At 38.1% G+C, this 20259-nt stretch overlaps 1 protein-coding gene across 4 annotated transcripts in view; it reads right to left on the bottom strand.

The window, feature by feature from the left end:
* The window catches only part of LOC141563625 (NACHT, LRR and PYD domains-containing protein 12-like), a 35427-nt gene extending 21542 nt beyond the window's left edge, over positions 1–13885 (bottom strand). For 3 of the 4 annotated variants that reach the window (XM_074304992.1, XM_074304989.1, XM_074304991.1), the window contains exons 1-4: positions 13217–13885; positions 10521–10577; positions 6259–7891; positions 1639–1809 (exon numbers count right to left, since the gene is read on the bottom strand). In XM_074304992.1, the coding sequence (XP_074161093.1) occupies positions 1639–1809; positions 6259–7891; positions 10521–10577; positions 13217–13475 (2120 nt within the window). In that variant the 5' untranslated portion in view covers positions 13476–13885. The remainder of the gene's footprint in view (positions 1–1638; positions 1810–6258; positions 7892–10520; positions 10578–13216) is intronic. The other variant, XM_074304990.1, reaches the window with a different exon arrangement.
* Positions 13886–20259: the final 6374 nt, after the last annotated feature.

Genomic DNA, 20259 nt, shown 5'->3' with positions numbered 1-20259 from the left:
TTACCAAGAAAACCCCAAAGTTCACAGAAGGTTTCACAAGGATCAGACATGATCAAAATACCTGAAAACAATCCATTTTTAGCTTACTATAGTATGTGGTGTGAGATTTAAATTGAATTCCTATTTAGGGCTAGAATGATCAAAAAGAGAATTATCCCTTACTACATTATATTTTTAACTTAATCCAACAAAGTAATGTTATTTTCAAAGATTTCAGTTTATTCCTTATCTCATCCCTTGTCCTTAATTACTTCTCATAGAATTTGAGGTCTTATGATGCCCTTTATTTGTATTTTTCCCCTATTATTTCACCTGTCAGAAAATTTTGATTAACAAAATGAATTTTGTTGTTACTTTTTTCTGATTCTATAAAATATTTTCATGATAACTTCATTGGTATAATATTAAGCCTTAAACATTAATTAAGGGATCATTGTCACTTTCAACTTTTAATTATATCCCTATTTGTGTAAAAATTTTTATTTATATAAATCTTGTTTGTAAAAGGGTAAATTAAATACCAGATGTGTTCTGCTTTTTTTTTTATTCTCAGTGGATTTTGATCAATCAGTAAGCATTCATTAAGTACAAGGTACTGTGTTAAATACTAGGGATACAAAAACAAAAGTGAAACAGTCTGTTCCCTCCTTCTATTCTATCTGTAAAGAAGAAAACTTTATATAGACAAAACATAAGATTTTTAAAGGCATGTATTGTTTCTTCTCCTGCACCATGTACAGTACTTGGTACAAAGGAGATGTTGCTTGTAGATTTCATTAAAAAAATAATCTAAAGTCAATAAAAAGATATAATAAAAAATAAAAAATCTAAAGTATGTGTTTTAATATATTTTAATATAAAAATAAAATATGTATTTAAATTTATAAATAAAATATGTATTTAAATTGAATAGTTCATAATCTTATCCTATATATACATATATATGTGACGTATATACATACGTCATATATATATATATATAAATATGTGCCTATATATATTTATATACATAAAAATACATATAAGCATGTGGATATTTGTATTTTACAAAAATACACGATTTGCTGACAATCTGCAGAGGGATAAATTGTGTGCCTAGCTGTCTTACCAATGCTATGATAAGAACACTAGATTTGGAGTGAGCCAACTTTGGTTTAAATTCTGACTGTATGATTTTAGTCAATTAATGTCAGTGAGTCTTGAGTCTTTCATCTGTAAAATCAGAGGAAGAACATCTTGTTCTCCTTTCCTACTCCAAATGTATGCTTCTATCATTAATTAGTTTCTTCATTGACTCTGAGGTTTTCATAGGATACCATCATGTCATCAATAAATCCAGATAATTTCAGGTGTTTTTTTTCTTTTTGCTACTATTGTACCTTTAATTTCATTCTCTTGTTTTGTTGTTGTTATAACTAATATTTCTAATATTAATTAGTAGTAGTAAGGTTATGTATCCGTTTCCCTCTGTTGTTTTTTCCATTACTTTTCATAGTCCTAGTTTTCCACTCATTTAGATTCAGGTCTATATATTCTTTTCCTCCTAAGATCTTTCTTTTTCACATCTCAGTTCTTTACCTCATGTTTCCCACTCACACACTGGTAGCTATTCCAGACATGGGGCCAATTTAGACTTACGTCAGTTTTTCCAGTTTACAATTTGGATGATTTAGTTCCTTACAAAGGTTTTCCATACATGAGCCATCAAATTCAAAGCTGCCCAGTGTTAACTCCTTCAAGTTCGGATTCTTGTTGACCATGGAGAAAAGCTCTTGCCAAACATCAGCAGGTAAACCAAAACGACATATACTAGAGAAAAATGAGAAAATTTGTTATTGGCATCAGTGGCAGTCAAGTTACCTCCCAATATTAACATGTGTGCCTGTTTTTCTGAAGGAAAAAAAGTGAAAAGGCTCTTCCTTTTAAATTGTAACAGTTTTCAAGGAGAACAGAAGTGACATTAGCTTGGGACTCCCAAGGCTATAGACAAATCAAAGTACTGTCTCACTGCCAGATACATTTGGCCTTCACTCAAACTCCTGCCTCTTCCTCAACACCTTTTCTCCCTAGTTTTGTTACTGGAACCCTCCAATGCTCAGTAGCAATGCTGAAACCAATATCTGGATCAGTCAGGTAAATGAACGAGGAAGAAACCTCAAAGAAAGATAGGAAAGGTCTCTAAATATCTGACATGCACAAAAGCCCAGCATTTACGATATTAGACTCAGTTATTCAGAATAAGAAGAGATTCTATTATACTGAAACCTCTCTATAGGGCACAGCAATTGAAAAATTTGTCATGAAGAATTGCCATTAGAATAAAAGGATGGAAATAACTCCATAGAGAGATGACAACCCCAGCCAGTGCTAAAAATGAATAAATCCCAAATTATTGGATAAATATATTGAGCCCATAACTTTCCCAACTGAAGGGGTAAGACTTTTAAAACTTTTCTAATACTGCTCAGGCTTCATTTTTATTTGATTTTCTATCATTTTTCCCTTCCAAGGTATTTTAGAATTAGCGTATCACTACCTGACAAATGAAACAATATGGATTAAAGTTAGAAATTAAAGTTCAGGTGCCATATCTTAAACATTATAATCAGGCATCATCATCATGTATAAAAAAGGGCTGCAGGAAAACTAAACATATGTGATTTTAAACATCAAAAAAAATTTATAAGAAGAGAGGATCCTTAGATTTCCCTACAGAGAGCATGGAACCACTGCAGGATATTAATGGTTTCAGAGAAACAAGAATTATGAAAGAAGAATTTGTTGCACAGCAGAAGTGAAAAAGAAAAGAAAAATTTGGTAGAAAAGAAAGACTTGAATCTAGCCCTGAATCTTTTCCAAAAATAAAAGAAAAATTTAATTGGTAATACAAATATACAGAAATGAGGAATAATTGGAAGAAGACAAGCAAAAAGCAATAAAATTAAAAGACTATATTATTTATATACCAGGAAAACATATTGACTTAAAAAATAATATAAGCAAGGTCAACTTAATTAATAAAGCTCCCAGAGGACTTCAAAAAATCTGAACATCAAAATGCAAGGAATACTACAAGAAAACTACTCTGTTAAGACTACAGGAAACAAACTATCAAACAAAAAAAATCTATATATCAGTTCCAGGACATCCCTCCTCCCCATGAAGAAAATGTTAAATTTAAGAACTGCAAAAACAAAAAAACCAAATTATGCAAGTGACTAAGACTAGTGCATTGAAATATTAAAAAAAAATTAAGTTTGAATAACAATATACTATTCACGACTCAAAAAATTCAGAAAGGAATAATGTGATGTAAACAGCAAAAAGAGCTCATGATTCAACACAAAGTGATTTAGTCTGCAGATCAAAACTTAATCACCAAGGAAATGTACACCCTGTTTTTCAATAATTGAAGCACTGGAAGCAATCCTCTAAGAAAGAAAAGTGTGATAAAAGATGAATCCACACAAGTTCACATGCCAGGTCCAATCTGATTTGTTGTTATTCAGCAAGGCTTTTATGACACTCACTCTTCTCCCTGATACACCAATATATGCATAGTTATTCTTGCTCCATTTCTGCCTTAGTTACTTTTCATAACTTGGTCTTCTTTGGTCTATAGAGCTGATGACATACCTCGGTAATCAACTGCAAACTGTTAAGTGATGCTGCTTCCAGATTTCTCCTACCTCAAGAATTTGGGGGACAAAGTTCTATGTCCAGCATTAAGTAATTTAAACTCAGAAACAGGAATGAGGAGAATTTTCAGCTCTTTCTTACCCAGCAGCCCTAACTTTACTTCCACCTGAAAGCTCAGGAAGGATATGAGCTTCTCTAGCTTTATACAAAAGCTCCTCTTCTATTCCCAGCTCTGGAACTCCTACAAACCAGCCCCCAGAATCCCCAGCAATTACTTCCTGACCCCATAAGCTTTTCAAAAATGGGAACAACTTCTTTCCTCTTTGCTGTTAAAATAAGTAAATAGGTAGAAAGTATGGGATTTTTCCAATACAAAAAGGGAAAGCTGCTGGACACAGACCTGGAAATTTGTGGGACCCCACTTGCACTACCTCCTGCCCAGTTTCTTCTCCTCCTCCTCCTCACTCTGCAGGATTTCAGAGGCCCAGTGTCCTTTAATTCATCTCAGCCCAGAATGTCTCCCTGGCTTTTCTTTCTTTGGGGACAGAGAATTTTGGGACCAAAGAGGCAAATGCTGGGTCTGTTGCACTTTGCCCTTCTTTATGCCAGTGCAGCAAACTTCGCTAGTGTCCTTTTCACCATTTATGTGAGAAACCCACTTTTGACATGGTGGTTTGAATTAGTGCCCAGGTTTTATCTTTTCTTGGCATAGAAAAAAATATTATCTATTGAGGATCTCTTTTACAATTGCAATTTAAACAGTCAGTAGCATTAGGCTTTTCGGTCCCAAAATTCTCTGTCCCCAAAGAAAGAAAAGCCTGAGTGACATTCTTGGCTTGTTCTATGGCCAAAGCTGAAAGAAAAGCATTGGGCTTCCTCATGAAAAAGATCCATAGTTCAATCTGTCTGCAAAAAGGCCAGTAAAGGCATCAAGACGCAAGAAATACATGAATTAATCCAAATGAATTATGTTATAATAGAAATAAAAATTCACATGAAAGCCTAGCCACCATCTAAAAAGTAACAATTATTAAAATGATTATTTTCAGAAACGAAGTTCAGTTTGATACTTAGAGGATAAGAATTTTTTGTAAATCCCCTTTAAATATATATAAAACATGTATCCAATATTCATAGTTGAGATGGCTACTAAAACATAGCTGAGAATGTTTTAAATTCATATTATATAGCAGTATTACCACTACATAATTTTAGAATTTGTGCAATGATGATAGATGATATACAAAGGTCTAAAATGTTCTTATTTCTTCTCTAGATGGTATGTTTTACTTATGATCCTCAATAATGACATATTAAATACAATTATATAGTAGTGTTTCTGTGAAGTGTATTCTATTACATATTCACAAGCAAAATACTACATATTTTTCTCATATAGAAAAATTTAAAAACATTGTATAAAAATTTATTTTAGACCTTGATTTTATGTTTTCAAAGTGTGAATACTTTCAATATGATAGCGTAGGATAAAAGTTCTTTTTGAAAGGGAGCCAAAAGGACTAATAATATAAACTATTAATACTTTCTAAGGCAGGGCTCCTCTTTTACGAGTCAATGTTAGAATCAATGATTTCCAATTATTTTAATAGACTTCTATATGAGGAAGGGATCATACTCAAGTGTTTAAAAAATAAAGTGCCTTCAAGTCTTTTTATTTGAAATTTTAGTTATTAGGATTGAATTTAAATGTTGTACTCACCTACAGTACATATTAACAGTTTTTATAGGAAGTAAAATAGTTTATAAACAAAGTATATTGCACCTACATATTTAAAAACAAAAGGGAACTGGAATGGAAAGTATATTAGAACATGCGAAATTCCACTTAAAGTTAACTGCTAATAATAAAATAAAATAATTAAATTTATTATATTTGAAAGAAAGCACTTAGTCGAATCATACTTACTTTGATTTATTTGTCTAAATAAGTTCTCCTGAAAAATGTCTTTGATTCTAATGCATAATGTTGGTTTTGGGAGACCATTACTGGGAAGCAAGGGTTGCTGATATGCAACTTATGTTAATTATTTTATCAACTCATCTAATTTGTGACGTTTAGAAAAAACTCACATCTGTATTTTGTAAACTATCAATTTATAGTATCTTGATTTATAACAGATACGTATTTCTCATTTTATAAAAATGTAACTTGATAAGATATTTGTACTTTGTAAACTTATTTTCCTTATGCTTATTTCCTACTTTATAGAAGATTCTTTTTGAAAAATTAACACAAAAATTATGGCTCCTTTTGTGTTTTATATAGACTAATATCTTTTTGGAATAGATATGCCATAGAATCATTGCCCAGTTTTACTGAAATTTGAAAAAGTGATAAATTAAGTATTTATGCTAAAATTAACAACTGCAGGGCCTGGGATCACCATTAAACATACATGAGTGCACAAGAGTTTTGATTTAGACAAGCATGACAACTTACAGTAACAAGGTGTCATTACATATTAGTTTTAGCATATTTTCTATAAACATACACACTTAGAGGACATTCTGAGAAATGTGATAATCATGTAAAAATTTCTCTAATAAAATTTAAATAGTAAAGTAACAAAAAAGAAAGAAAGAAATGAAGACACTCACAAGGATATTTTTCTTGCCCTATAGCAGTGCTTAACGCAGAAAGCTGCATTCAGAACATCATACTGATGAAAAACTTCTATTTTGATTTCCCAGATGTTAGCTAGCACCTGTGTTACAAACTCAGAATCTTGAGTCTCATACAAATGAGAATAAAATTCTGGGAAATAAAATGCAAAATTAGAGCATTGTGTTTTTTTTTCAGTCTCTCCCTGGGCCCACTGCAGTAACTGTGATTTGATTTTTGGTGACATTCTGCATCTGAATTTTCTCTCCAGATCCCTTGCTGTCTCTATGTTTAAGAAGCCAAACAGGAAGCGGACCACCAGAACCACAAAGCTGGCATTATGCCCACTACACTCCTCCAGAAGTTCTCTGACACTTGGGATGGAGGAGTCAGAACTCTTCACCCCTTCTTCCTCTGTGCTCATCACATAGAACATGGCAGCAAAAAACTCTTGGAAACTCAGGTGAATGAAGCTGTAGCAATTTTCACAGCCACTGTCTTTCCGGAAAATGTTCATGTCTAAGAAGGCAGAGACATCAGCTGCCTCCAAGTTATTCCTCCTGAGGTCCTCCTCCTCAAACAGCACTTTCCTGTCCCAGATCCCCTCAGCAGCCAAGCAACACAGATCCCTCAGGTGCTGAAATATGAAGTTCTTGTCATCAGGGATGATTAAATTGGAAAGATAACACATGTAGAGGGCAGTGGTGGTTTTCAAAGCCTGGACAGGATTTTGTCCCTTCTCCATCTGCTGTTTCAGGCAAGTGCAGACAATCCAGTTCATCAGGGGAACGGAGCACATAGTGAACAGTGTGCCATTGCCTTTTACTAAATGAAAGGCTTTTTCACCTAAATCTTTATCTCTGAAAAATTTGCAGAAATACTCCTCCCTGTGCTGCACAGAGAAGCCCAGGATCTCCACATGACGTGGACTCTCTAACAAAGGACTAAATTTCCCCAGAGCAGTGAGTCTTGTTGTGAGCAGCAAGCAGGCTTCAGGGAGCAAGGTTTTCCTCAGTAAGCTGCTCAGCAGGATGGATACTGGCTCCTTCTGCTTCCAGTCTTTGCATAGATCATATCTGTGCTCATTACAAGGGAATTTCAATTCATCTAAACCATCAATGATGAATAGAAGTCTCTCTGGCTGGGACATGATCTCTGTCATTGGAGCTTGAGGGCCAGGCCAGTCATTGGCAATTAAATCAACAAAACTGATTTCTCTCTCTCCTAATGGGTTCAGTTCTCTGCAGGTGAGATAAAAAACATAGTCGAACCTCTCCTGGAAGAGGTTTCCCTCTGCCCAGTCCAACATCACCTTGCTGGCCAGGGTGGTCTTCCCAATACCAGCAGCCCCCTGCAGCACAACAGTGCGGGGTTGGACACCTGTCTCTTTAAAAGGATCAAATAAAGCTACCATCTCTATAAGCTGCCCTTGCTCCTGCATGACCTTAGCATGTTTCCATCCATGAACAAGGAGCTCGTGATGCTTCTGCTTCTTGTCACGATATTCTCGAAGAAGCAGCAGCTCTGTGAATCGGTGGTGAAAGAGCTTATGCTCCCCAGGGCGAGAGTTCCTCTCCCTCATGAGCTGGAATTTCTCTTTCATTCGTTCTCGGTACTTATTTCTTTCATCTAAATCATAACACACAAAAGAGAGATATTCAGGGTTACATTTGCTGGGGTGTCTTTGGGAAATGTCCCTGAGATCATGACTAGGGCATCACTGTTCCCAGAGCCCACAAAAAGGTGAAGAGCTACCCCCTGGGTTTGCCCTCTCCTCACATCTGGTGTCCAAGGGAAGCCCCCAAACCTTGTGTGCACCTCAGCTTAAGTGATCTTTCTGAAACATAAACACAGCCCTCATCAGAAGCCTCAATGTCTCTGTCTTATTGACAGGAAAATGTCTAAGCTTGACCACATTTCAAGGCCTTATTTGTCCATCCTTATTTTCTCCCAGCTTCCCCTTCAGGTGCTTCCTACACTTCACTGCATAGTCCATGTTATGCCATTCAAATCCACAAAGCAACTCCACAAACATTCATTGCCTTCTACATGACAGGTAACCTCCCAAGAGGCAAGGATATGAACATTGACCAAAAAAATCCAAAACCAAATTTTTTTATTACCCTCTAGATTGCATTCAGAACTTTCTCTACCATGCCTGATGGCAGCTATCTCGTCCAAAACTCAACTTGCCACTTTTTTTTTTCATTTTTGATCTTTCCCTACTAGAACACCAATTGTTATAAGACAGAGACTATCTTTCTACCTTTATTCATTATTCCAAGCATTAAGCACATTAGCATACAGGAAGTAACTTAATAAATGTCTGTTGATTGGTTTGAGACATGATAAGCAGGACTCCTTTCCCAAAGTGTTCAAATATTCTGCCTACACAAGTGATACCCAGATCTTACTTACTCTAGTCTTTTTCTGAGCTCCAATACCAGATAACCATTTGCTTATTTGTACAGTTCACATTGAATTTTCTGAATTTTCTTCAGAATCTCAAACCCAATAGAACTAATTACTTTTTCCCAAAAGTTAACTCTTGGGGACATCACCCATTCATTTTTCCATGTAGCTTTGCTATCTCGGTGTCATCTTGCACTATACACTGTCCCTCACCCCACATATCTAAGAAATTGCCACATATTTTCAGTTCTACTGCTTTATCATTTCTCATAATTACTTTCTTTTAAATGTTCGCATGACTATGGCCCTCTCCATTTTTCTGGAATCTAAAGTTCTATATACTATTTTCTTATGTGTGAAGGATAAGACTTTGCTTGATGGAGCTGTGTAACCACAAATGCTATCCTTCTTCACCCTAAAGCATATAAATAAAGCAAAATTACTTACTGCAGAATATATACACGTCTATACACAGGTCCACCCATATTAATAACTGAGGCCTTTATGTTTATCTTCTATAGCCTGCCTCCAAAATCTGAATTAGTTTTAATATGTAGAATCCCAAGAGAAAAAAAAAAAAACAAAATGCAACTAAGTCACAAACAACTATATGAGGTCTTTGGCCCCACATTAGAGACAACAATCCTAAGATATTCTTCTGGCATTTGTCAGGTATTATACACGAAGGAAGTATTAATTGTGTCTTGATTTTTGGTTTTCCTTCGAAAATGAGGAAAGTCTACCCTTCTTTACCTAAGACAAATCCCTTAGATTAAAGTGTCTACATATGCCCAGGCAGCAAAGACATGACTGTCTATATTCTCCTTATTAGCCACCCTTGATTAAGTCATGGAGCAATAAATTTTCATTCTTTCATCCCCTTCAACCAAATATTATGCTCAAAAATACCCCAAGCACAAATCAGAAAGCGAAAGTGCAGATAATCCTTTCTTTGCCAGCAATCCCTATATTAAAATCCTACAAAAAAAAAAAAAAAAAAAAAAAAAAAAGCATTTCTAATACACACTGAATTTGGGAACGTTTCTGTTTTAAAAAAAAAAAAAAAAGTTAAGTCAATGTGCCATCTTTGGAGCTTTCACAACAATGTAATCTTGGGAAGTGCCAAACCATTACTCCAATATGAACACAGAGTAGAAGATCTTCAGCTTCCCATGTTTTTTCTACAAAAATGTATGAAATCTCCATTAGCAAATTTCCTTTCAACACTGAAATTTCAAAAGTGTGTTTCCCTTTCTCTTCTCTATTTCACATTCAGGACTACAATACAATCATTCATTGGGAGAGACATTTATTTACAACTGAAGTGAACTGAAGAGGAACTAATCAAATTTCCTCAATTTTAAATTCCTTGAACTCAGGGAGCCCTCCTTCCAATTTCTAGAATAAAAGAATCTAAATTAGTGCAACATTCTCTCTCTCTCTCCTGTACATTAATCTCCTGATTAAGTCGGCATCTCAAATCTGCTTCTTCTCCATCTACCATACTACTATTTAGGTGACATTACTAATGTCTGATCATGTCATTCTTCTCATCAATAAATTCCAGCACTTGTTATTGGTTCTAGCAACTAAACAGTGTGGATCTCACCACTTAACCCTATTACTAAACAGTATTTTGCCATCTTGTTCTCCTAAAAGGTATGTTATCTGTTTTGTCCAAAAAGACTTCAATTAATTAAACGGTTAGGAAAGAATTCCATGTTCCTTTGACATATGCCCTTATATTTTTGACACATGGGGCTCCATTAACGGACAATTTCAGATTAACATGGTAAAAATGAACTGAGCTTAGTTTTACCCACAGCCAGTTCTGTCATCTACATACCTTTCCCTTCTTGGTGTTTTTTCGTGTTTCTTGGATTTGTTTTTAGTTTGGGTCCTTCTGTAGGATCGATAATAGAAATAGATATGTCAATGAACCTAAGAGATCATTACTCTTTTGTTTAATAAATTACATACTTCTGCAGAGATGACTATTTAGGGGAGAAGAAAAAAAAGGGAATAGACAAAGGTTATTGTAGCTGTAGTAGAGACAATTAATGCTGGGTACAAAAAACAACCTGACAGGTGTTGGTGATCCTGTTTCCAAGTTCTTTCCCCTTGGTCATACATTCACCTGCAGGGAGGGTTTTTCTTGTCTCCTACCCATTCTTAGCGCCAGGTATTTTAATATCAGATGTTAAGGTAAGGACATTTGCATGTTCAGAATATGTAAACTACACCATTGAAATTTTATTTTTAAAAATTCAGATGTTTTCTTTATATAATACTGCAAGAGAACAAACTGCTACTTATAATCACATGAACACATAGAACTCATGCTGTGCCATCAGCAGTCATTTTGTTTTATTTTTTGTTTTTTCTTACAAGAGACATTTGGGCTTATTGAGTTGGGCAAGATGGGGAAACACAAACCTGGAACATACTCTGTACCCTTTAGAAGTTATTATTTGGCCTGAAAGATCAGAAATGCACCCATAAAAAGAACAGTAAACCAAAGAATCACCAAGTATTTATTAAGCACTGACTGTGTGCTAGGCATGCCCATAGTAAAGGCATGTAGAGTGCAGAGGACAGAGGGATCCCTGAGGGCTGAGAGTTACAGAAGACTTCATGAAGGAGGAGGACCTGATCTCAAGTGAATGGGAGGATCTTCTGTATTGCTCAGGTTGAGGCAAGGAAAGAATCTAGGACTCTCTCATCTACTGCTCATTAGATGCTTGGCTTAAGGTTGCTATCCTTTTGGTTCTTGTCTGAATTCCAAGTAAATTAATGGGGAATTTTAACCTTTTTTTTTTTTTTTTTACCTGAAGATTAACATAAGGTGGGCAAAACAAATCCACACACACCAGGGACCTCAGAGGAAGTTTAAGTGCACACAGAGTTTTTGGTTTATATCTCAATGTTTCCCGGTAAGGCTGTATGGGGTAAACTGAGTGAAGAACCTCTTCCAGAGATATGGCCTCAAGCCCTAATTATGACTTGAAACTTTACAAGAACAACTTGAGCAATAGCTAAAAAACTGCAGGTGTTAGGTTGTCTACAATGAACATTCCCTCTGATTTCCCTCAACTCTTAATTAGCATTTAAGTACTTGTTTTAAAGGCAATTTATTGTTGTGTTTCTGGGATAGATTTCCGAGTTTGGAGCATAAACCTGGACTCCCCACACAATGGAAGAAAAAGCCAAAGGGTGGGGCTCCTGCTTTTAGGGACCTATTTAATCTTGTGTTTTGTAGGTTATATTTTGTACTTCTTTACACTCTGTCAGATGAGAGATGTCCTTTCTTGAGCAATCTCAGAAAACTCCTTTTTGCTTTTTTTTTTTTCACTCTGAATGTCTATTTTTGTGGTCGCTGCTATCCCACACAGGCTGAACTAGTCTGAGCCACCCAGTGAGAGGTGAAACTCTGCTCTTCCAAAACCCTGCTTACTTCATTATCTCCACTTCAGAACTTCACTGGAACTTTCTTATTCTCATCTATTTCTTCTTTCTTCCCTGATCCAAGGGACTGGAATATCAGGTCTCAGAGGGAGTGAGCATCCACATGTAGAGGACTCGGGTCAGCCTCAAACTCTCTGAATGACTACGGGTGATCTTCTGATAATGACCCAGATAAGGGCCCATTCAGGTTATTTGGTGAAAGAAAATTCTTTCTCATCCCTTCTACAGCGCATGTCACCAGATCTGCTTCTAGCAGATTCTCTCTCATTAAAATAAGTAAGTAAGTAAGTAAGTAAGTAAGTAAGTAAGTAAGTAAATAAATAAATAAATAAAAAGGACCTCCCACCCCTGCTCTCTACTCTGCAAAGACTCCAGTGAATCTGATAGAACATGACGGTTCTAATCACTCTCTTCCTGGGACTTTTTCCTTCTGTTGGTAAAATATCTAGCCCAGGCCTGAGCCACTTCATTCATCTCCTCCTTCCTCACACCCGCCTTTTCTTCTTTCCTCAATCCCACCGGAAGTCTCCATCACTTCTATTCTCCTACTTTCCACGGTCTTCCTCTCTCTAAGTTCTTCCCTCCCTCCGGATCATTCTCTCGCCTCCAGCACTCTCTCCTCTGGGCCCAGAAGCTCATCCTCTACACAGAGAACAGTCTCTGAATTCCACTTCTTCCGTCTGGATTGTTGGGAAAAATCACCGAGGCCTCCCACCCTCCCTCCCTCCTTTCTCAGCCTTATGTCAATGGGACCCTCTAATCCGGAAGTCAGAAATCAGCCGCCAACGAGTCTTTAAGCATCTCTCACATTCCAGGCTTTGGGCTAAATGCTGGAGACCCCAAAGTCAATGAAACAGCGCCTGCACTGAGGGAGGAAACTACCTGTGAGACAGAATCTGTACAGAACGAATGCAAGGTAACTGTAGCGAGGGAGAAGCGCTAGCAGAGATCCCCGGGGAAGAAAGCAAGAAGGGCGGGAGGGACAAGGGAAGGAAAAAAGAGAGGAGGGAGAGGCGCAAGGAGGTGGGACCTGGGAGAGTTCCCAGGCCGCGGTTGCGCCCGCAGGCGGATCCTTACCCCGCAGTCCTTCCTCCCCGGCTCGCTCCCACAGCCCCCGCAGGCCCATCTTTTTCGAGAACCTCTTAGTCAAATTCCAAGCCTTCTTTTTCCCAAAAGTGCTGACCAAGAGCTCGGCCAGCTCCGCTCTATCCGCCCCCTCCACTCTGCCCCGCGGGATGCTCCTCTCATCCTTGAGGTACAGCTTGAATTTCTTCAGCTCCTCCTCCGTCAGGTCCTCCAAGTACCGAACCAACCGGCAGCGGATCCCCTCGGCCATCCCGCCCCTCGGCCCGCTTCTGTGCTGCCGCTCCCGCGGGACCCTCCTTTGGGGCGTTGTGTGTGTCCTGGGGGACCGAGGTCACGTCCCCCGATCACCTACAGCCTGTGTCTTCTTGGGTGACAGGAATGGCCTCGGGGTTCACTTCGGGTTTCCCTTTCAGTCCTCCCGGCGCCCTCCGCCTCAAACGCCTTTCCCCACCTTTCCCTCCCCCCGTTCCCGGGCTTTTCCTGCAGCTCTGGGAGTCCGACTCCGCCTCAGAACTCTTGGGTCCAAAGAGAAAGTGAAGGAGCAGCGATCCCGAGGTCAGCGCTTTTGGCGCTTAGTGAACCCCGCCCGCCGCGGAAAGCCGGACTGGGTCCAGCCCGCGCGCTTTTGGTTGTTCCTCACATTCCAGATCAAACCTGAAGAAAGAGGATTCTGGTTGGATTCAGGACCCGGGCCCTTTTTTTTTTTTTTTTTTTTTGAACTGTTGTCTCCTCGTGGCCTCTCAGCCGCGGGAATCGGGAGTCCGGCTCCGGGAGAATGGGACTGGGGGGGGTGCAGCCGGTACAATACCAACCCGAATTATTTGCGTCTTCCGAGGCTCTGGATTCAAGTTTCCCCTGTGACAGTTACTGTTTTCTGAGGTAACTCACGTGACCTCAGCATCAGCTTCCTCATGTGTAAAATCCCGGAAAGGATTTAGACTAAGTGACCTCCGCAGCCCCTGTCTTTTTCCACATAATATTTTTGAAGCACTTTGCACAAACCTGTCACTTAGCGGGCTTATAATAAATGTTCATTGAAATCAGTAGATGCTTCCTAAATGCTTGCTCCTCCCCCACTGTCCTTTCCCTTTCAGCTCTGCATCTGTGACAGGACCATCAGTTAGTTCCTTCCATGAAATACACATCGACCTGTTTTCTCTTTGATGATGGATATTCTTGTAATTCTATTTCTCTAATTGCTGTGAATAATATTTCTAGAAGGAGGGAGGAGATTAGCCTTTGACCTTTGAAGGAAGGAATCCTCAGCATTTAATGTAACCAGAATTGCTAATAAACCAACACGTGTGTAAACTGGTAATGAGCATCAGAAGGTCGGTGGCTGTGACCAGTGCTTTGGAGGTGGTGGTTCATGAACCGGAAACAGAAAAGTATAAAATGGCTCTAGCTCTCATGGAGCTCCTTTCTACTTCCTGAGAAATGGGGTCAGACTTTGCAGAGAGAAGGGTCAGGAATCCCTCGGTGTTGTTTGTAGATGTTAATTTAACTCTTGTCTGTTTAACTTGGCACTATTTTACTACAGCTAAACCATTATATAGTTGGAATTTTGATGTTCCTTCCAGTTCTAAATCTAAGATCCTATGACACTAAAATAACTCCCATGTTGATGTTTATTTTTTGAAGGTGTCTGTTTGGAGACTGAGTCCATGCTGGAAGCACCGCTACTCCTCCCCTGGCTTGATCCCCGTTCTGATGAGTTGTGAGGACTGCCTCCTCCTTCCCAGAGCTGGGATCCCCTTTGCGTCCGTTGGGGTCCACCTGATTCACCCACCTCTTACAGCCCGCACCAGTGAGACATTCTGACAGACAGGCTAAACCACATCAATGTTATCCAGTCCCAGTTGTAATTCCAGAAGAATTTCCTCTCTGACAAGTAACCCTGTGTTTAAAGACCTTCTTTGTTGGGAACTAGGAGATTGTCCCCCAAGTCAAACCTTAATCTCCCTGTCTGAAACTTTCCCCCATTCTCCTAATTCTGCCTTTGTGGGGAATCGGGGAACTAGAGAATTGTAGATTAAGGTACATTAAGCTTAATGATAGACAAGATTTTAATTTTAGCTTTAAAAACCAGAATTTACCATTGCTGATGAAGCTCAGGTTCTTAGATTTCCTTTTCACCTATCTAGGATTCTGAGTCTCCTCACCTAGTCCTACATGTGAGTGTGGATGGTATGTTGTGTCCTATCCCACTAGGAGGCAGTCAACCCCAGAGTTGTTATTTTTTTGTTTGTTTGTTTTTTATTTTTGAGTTGTAATTTATATCTGGAGAAACTAATCACTAGAAGTGATTTCAGAACCAGAAAAGTTATTATTCTGCAGGGGAATATCATTATGGGAACGTGTGTAGCTGATGTTTTCCAACTACTCTACTGTACGTACATTGTATGTTCACTCCAACTTCTCATTTATGCTTTTTGAAGGTCACACATGCAAAGAAATTATGAGGTAAGGTCATATGAGATAAACGTTTTGGAAAAGGGCCTGTTGGAAATTCAGTTCTGAATATACTCTTCAAACATAAGCATCTTATTTTTTCCTTTGAATTTTTAGTGAGAGTAGGTAAAGGAATAGGTGACAATGGTGCTATACACTACAAGGTATACAATATTAAACAGTCTGAGTCATTTAGTGGTTATTAGCTTTATCATAGCTTAACAAGGAAAACCAAAAGGAAAGATGTGGGAAAAAAGATTGAATTCTCTATCATTCTAAAAGAGCCAAATGCAAATAGGTCATGGATAGGGGCGGAGCCAAGATGGCAGAGAAGATACACTCGAACTTCTAGCTCTCCCTTACCCTCAATACAAATTAATTCAGCCTCAAAAATAACGCTGGACTGGTAAAAATCACAAAGATTAGAAACACAAGAATTTACCAGCTAAGAGAATCTGGAACTTCCTCAGAAAAGGTCTGTAATGAAGGGAGGGGGAAAAGGACCAGCACAGACGGAAGGAGACTAAAGGCTAGCTTACTGTGCCAATGGGGCTGGAGAGGTCTATGGGATTAGAAGAGCTACTGAGACAGAGAATTCTGGCATAGGCTGATATCTCTACTCTGCTTGCAAAAGAGCAGACCAGCAGAGAAGTCAAGCCACTTAAAAAAAAAACAAAAACCCACCAGAAACTGCCTATAGCTACCCCAAACTGGAAGAGAGAGCACAAATCATGGCAGCCTTCTGCTGTCCGGGGCTTTTCCTTGGGGCAATTAAGAACCTGCAAGGCAGTGGGGGGGGATACAGCCTGGGGCAGCCTCTAATCCCACAGTGGAGGGTTCTACGGGAGGCAGTGGAACTCCCACAGCTGCACAATCCCCGAAACAGTGACAGTGCTTCTCAGGGTGGAGATACTTCCGGTCTGTTTGCTGGGGCTATTTGCTGGTCAACTGCTAACATCCAAGGCCCCACAGGGGGCTTTGGCCTGGGGTTGTGACGCTTTCACTGTTCAGCCTCTACCCTTAGGGCAGTCTCTAGGCTACAAAGTGGGGGTCCTTCACTGGGCACACCCGCAGCCGGCTCTGAACCACTTCTGGAGGAGGAGGAAGGAACTCTCTCCCAGAGTTGTACCTTTCTAGCCCATGCACAAGACAGTTGCCTTTCATATCTCTGTTCTGTAGAGGAAGCTGGGAACCCCTTAATCAGAAAGCAGGCCCCACAATTTATGAAAAAATGAGTAAGAGATTGAATAGAACAATTGACAGCTTCTGTATAGAAAAAGAGTGGATCTCTAACCCTGAGAGGCTAACAGCAGACAGTCTCCAGATAATGCCCTGAAGGGGAATGTTACCTGGCCCCCATCACATAACTCTCTCCTAGAAGAGACTATTAAAGACATGAAAAGAGAGTTAGAAAATAAATGGGCAAAGGAAAGAGAAGCTATGCTAGAGAGTAACAACGTCCTGAAATTTGAATTGGAAAAGAGAAAGAATTCACAGGAAATGCAGGGAAACAAAATTTGTGAATTGGAAAAGGTTAAAAAAAAAATCACAGGAAAGTAGGATTTCTAAATTGGAAAATATAAAGAACTCTCAAGAAAGTAGGATTTGTGAATTGGAAAAAAGAAAATAACTCACTAAAAAAAAAAAATTACTGAAATGGAAAAAAATTCCACAGAGCAAAATAATTCATTTAAAAACTCAATTGGACATATACAAAAAGAACTAAAAAATGTAAATGAAGAAAATAACTCATTGAAAATCAGGAATGAACAAATAGAAATGAATGATTCATTGAGACACCAAGATTCAGTCAAACAAAATTTTAAAAAATGAAAAGCTAGAGAATAACGTCAAATATTTATTGGGAAAATCTATAGACCTAGAAAATAGATCTAGGAGAGATAACCTGAGGATCATTGGACTTCCCAAAAATTATGATAATAAAAGATCCTAGATTCTATTTTACAGGAAATCATCAAAGAGAACTGCCCAGAGATAATAGAAACAGAAGGGGAAATAGGCATTGAAAGAATTCATCGAACACCTTCTGAAAAAGACCCTAAAACAAAACAAAACAAACAAACAACAACAAAAAAAAAAAACTCCATGGAATATTGTGGTTAAGCTGCAGAACTATCAAACTAAGAAAAAAAATATTGCAAGCAGTCAGTAAAAAACAATTCAAATATCGAGGTGCCACAATGAGGGTCACTTAAGACCTGGCTGCATCCACATTAAAGGATCAAAGGGCCTGGAATCTGATATTCCCAAAAGGCAAAAGAACTTGGAATGCAGCCAAGAATAAACTACCCAGCTAAGTTTATCATTTTCTTCCATGGAAGAAGATGAACATTTAATAAAACAGAGGAATTCCATTTGTTTCTAAGTTAAAAAAAAAAAAAAAAAAAAACACAGCTCTAAACAAAAAATTTGATCTCAAACCACAAGACTCAAGAGAAGCAGAAAAAGGTAAAAGGAACTCTTGAGAACTGTATTTCTGTTGTGGATATACAGAAAATTCACATGTATAATTGGATTTTACTGATAAAACATAAAAAAAGGAGAAGTAGAAAGAGAAAGGTGATAGTATCAGAAAATGGGTAAAGGGGAGATAAAAAGAGGGAAAAAAACATCCCATGAGGAGGCAAAGAAAATTTACCACATCTGAGGGAATTTAGAGAGGGGGAGGAACATTGTGTGAATTTTGCTCTCATCAGAGTAGACTCAAAGAGTTAATAATTGACATATTTGTTTTTCAGAGAATTCTCTCTCACCTCACTAAAAGGTGGGAGAGGAAAAGAGAAAAGGAAAAGAGTAATAAAGGAAGGGTACAAGAAAGGGGAAGGGATTTAAAAGAAGGGGGGGAGGGATACTAAAAAGGGAGGGCTGTGTAACACAAGTGGGGCCCATAAGTTTAATACTGGGGAAAGGGTTCAGGGGGCATAAGGGGGGGGGGAAAGAATAATCTGGAGATGATGGCAGGAAATACAGAATTAGTCATTTTAACTGTAAATGTGAATGGAATGAACTCTCCTATTAAGCAGAGGCGGATAGCAGACTGGATCAAAAGTCAGAACCCTACAATATGTTGTTTACAGGAAACACATTTAAAGTGGGGAGATACTTACAGAGTAAAAGTAAAAGACTGGAGCAGAGTCTATTATGCTTCAAGTGAAGTCAAAAAAGCAGGGGTGGCCATCCTTATCTCAGATCAAGCAAAAGCAGAAATTGAACTAATGAAAAGAGATAAGGAAGGAAATTATATCCTGCTAAAGGGTAGCATAGACAATGAAGCCATATCAATACTAAACTTATGTGCACCAAGTGGTATAGCATCCAACTTCCTAAAGGAGAAGTTAAGAGAGTTGCAAGAAGAAATAGACAGCAAAACTATAATAGTGGGAGATCTCAACCTTGCACTCTCAGAACTAGATAAATCAAACCACAAAACAAATAAGAAAGAAATTAAGGAGGTAAATAGAACATTAGAAAAATTAAGTATGATAGATCTTTGGAGAAAACTGAATGGTGATAGAAAGGAGTATACTTTCTTCTCAGCAGTTCATGGAACCTATACAAAAATTATATTAGGACATAAAGATCTCCAAATTAAATGCAGGAAGGCAGAAATAGTAAATGCGTTCTTCTCCGATCACAATGCAATAAAAACCAAATTCAACAAGAAGTTACGGGTAAATAGACCAAAAAGTAATTGGAAACTAAATAATCTCATCTTAAAGAATGATTGGGTAAAGCAGCAAATTATACAAACTATTAATAATTTCACCCAAGATAATGACAATGATGAGATATCATATCAAAATTTGTGGGATGCAGCTAAAGTGGTAATAAGGAGAAATTTTATATCTTTAGAGAAAGAGAAGATCAATGAATTGGGCTGCAACTTAAAAAGCTAGAAAAAGACCAAACTAAAAACCCCCAACCAAATATTAAACTTGAAATTCTAATATTAAAAGGAGAAATCAATAATATTGAAAGTAAAAAAAACAACAACTATTGAATCAAATAAAACTAAGAGTTGGTTTTATGAAAAAGCCAATAAAATAGATAAACCTCTGGTAAATCTGATCAGAAAAAGGAAAGAGGAAAATCAAATTGTTAGTCTTAAAAATGAAATAGGGGATCTTTCCACCAATGAAGAGGAAATTAGAGCAATAATAAGGAGTTACTTTGCCCAACTCTATGCCAATAAATTTGATAACTTAAGTGAAATGGATGACACTTCTGGGGCTGGCTGAGGAGGAGACCTGGAGATCAAGGCACTAAGGGTGGTGATGAACTAGACAGTCAGGGGATTAGAGGGGATATGGGGGAGAAGACTGGGAGCCAGATAATGGACTCCCAAGAAGAAGGAGGGAGAATGAGATAGAGGCTGGGTTAGCAGAAAAAAAGAATCCAGGCAGTGTCAGCAATTGCACTGAGTGCTAGATGAAGCAACGGGTAAAATGAATGTGGGGCCCGGAGAGTTCTAGTTTACATCTTGGAACTGATTTACAGCTGCCCTTTTATACCCTCCATTATACATTACACCAATGCCAGAAAACCACAGAAAGCATAACCAA

Source organism: Sminthopsis crassicaudata, chromosome 3 (genome assembly GCF_048593235.1).
Source record: "Sminthopsis crassicaudata isolate SCR6 chromosome 3, ASM4859323v1, whole genome shotgun sequence".
Lineage (NCBI taxonomy): Eukaryota > Metazoa > Chordata > Mammalia > Dasyuromorphia > Dasyuridae > Sminthopsis > Sminthopsis crassicaudata.
This window is presented reverse-complemented; position numbering and strand designations above follow the sequence as displayed.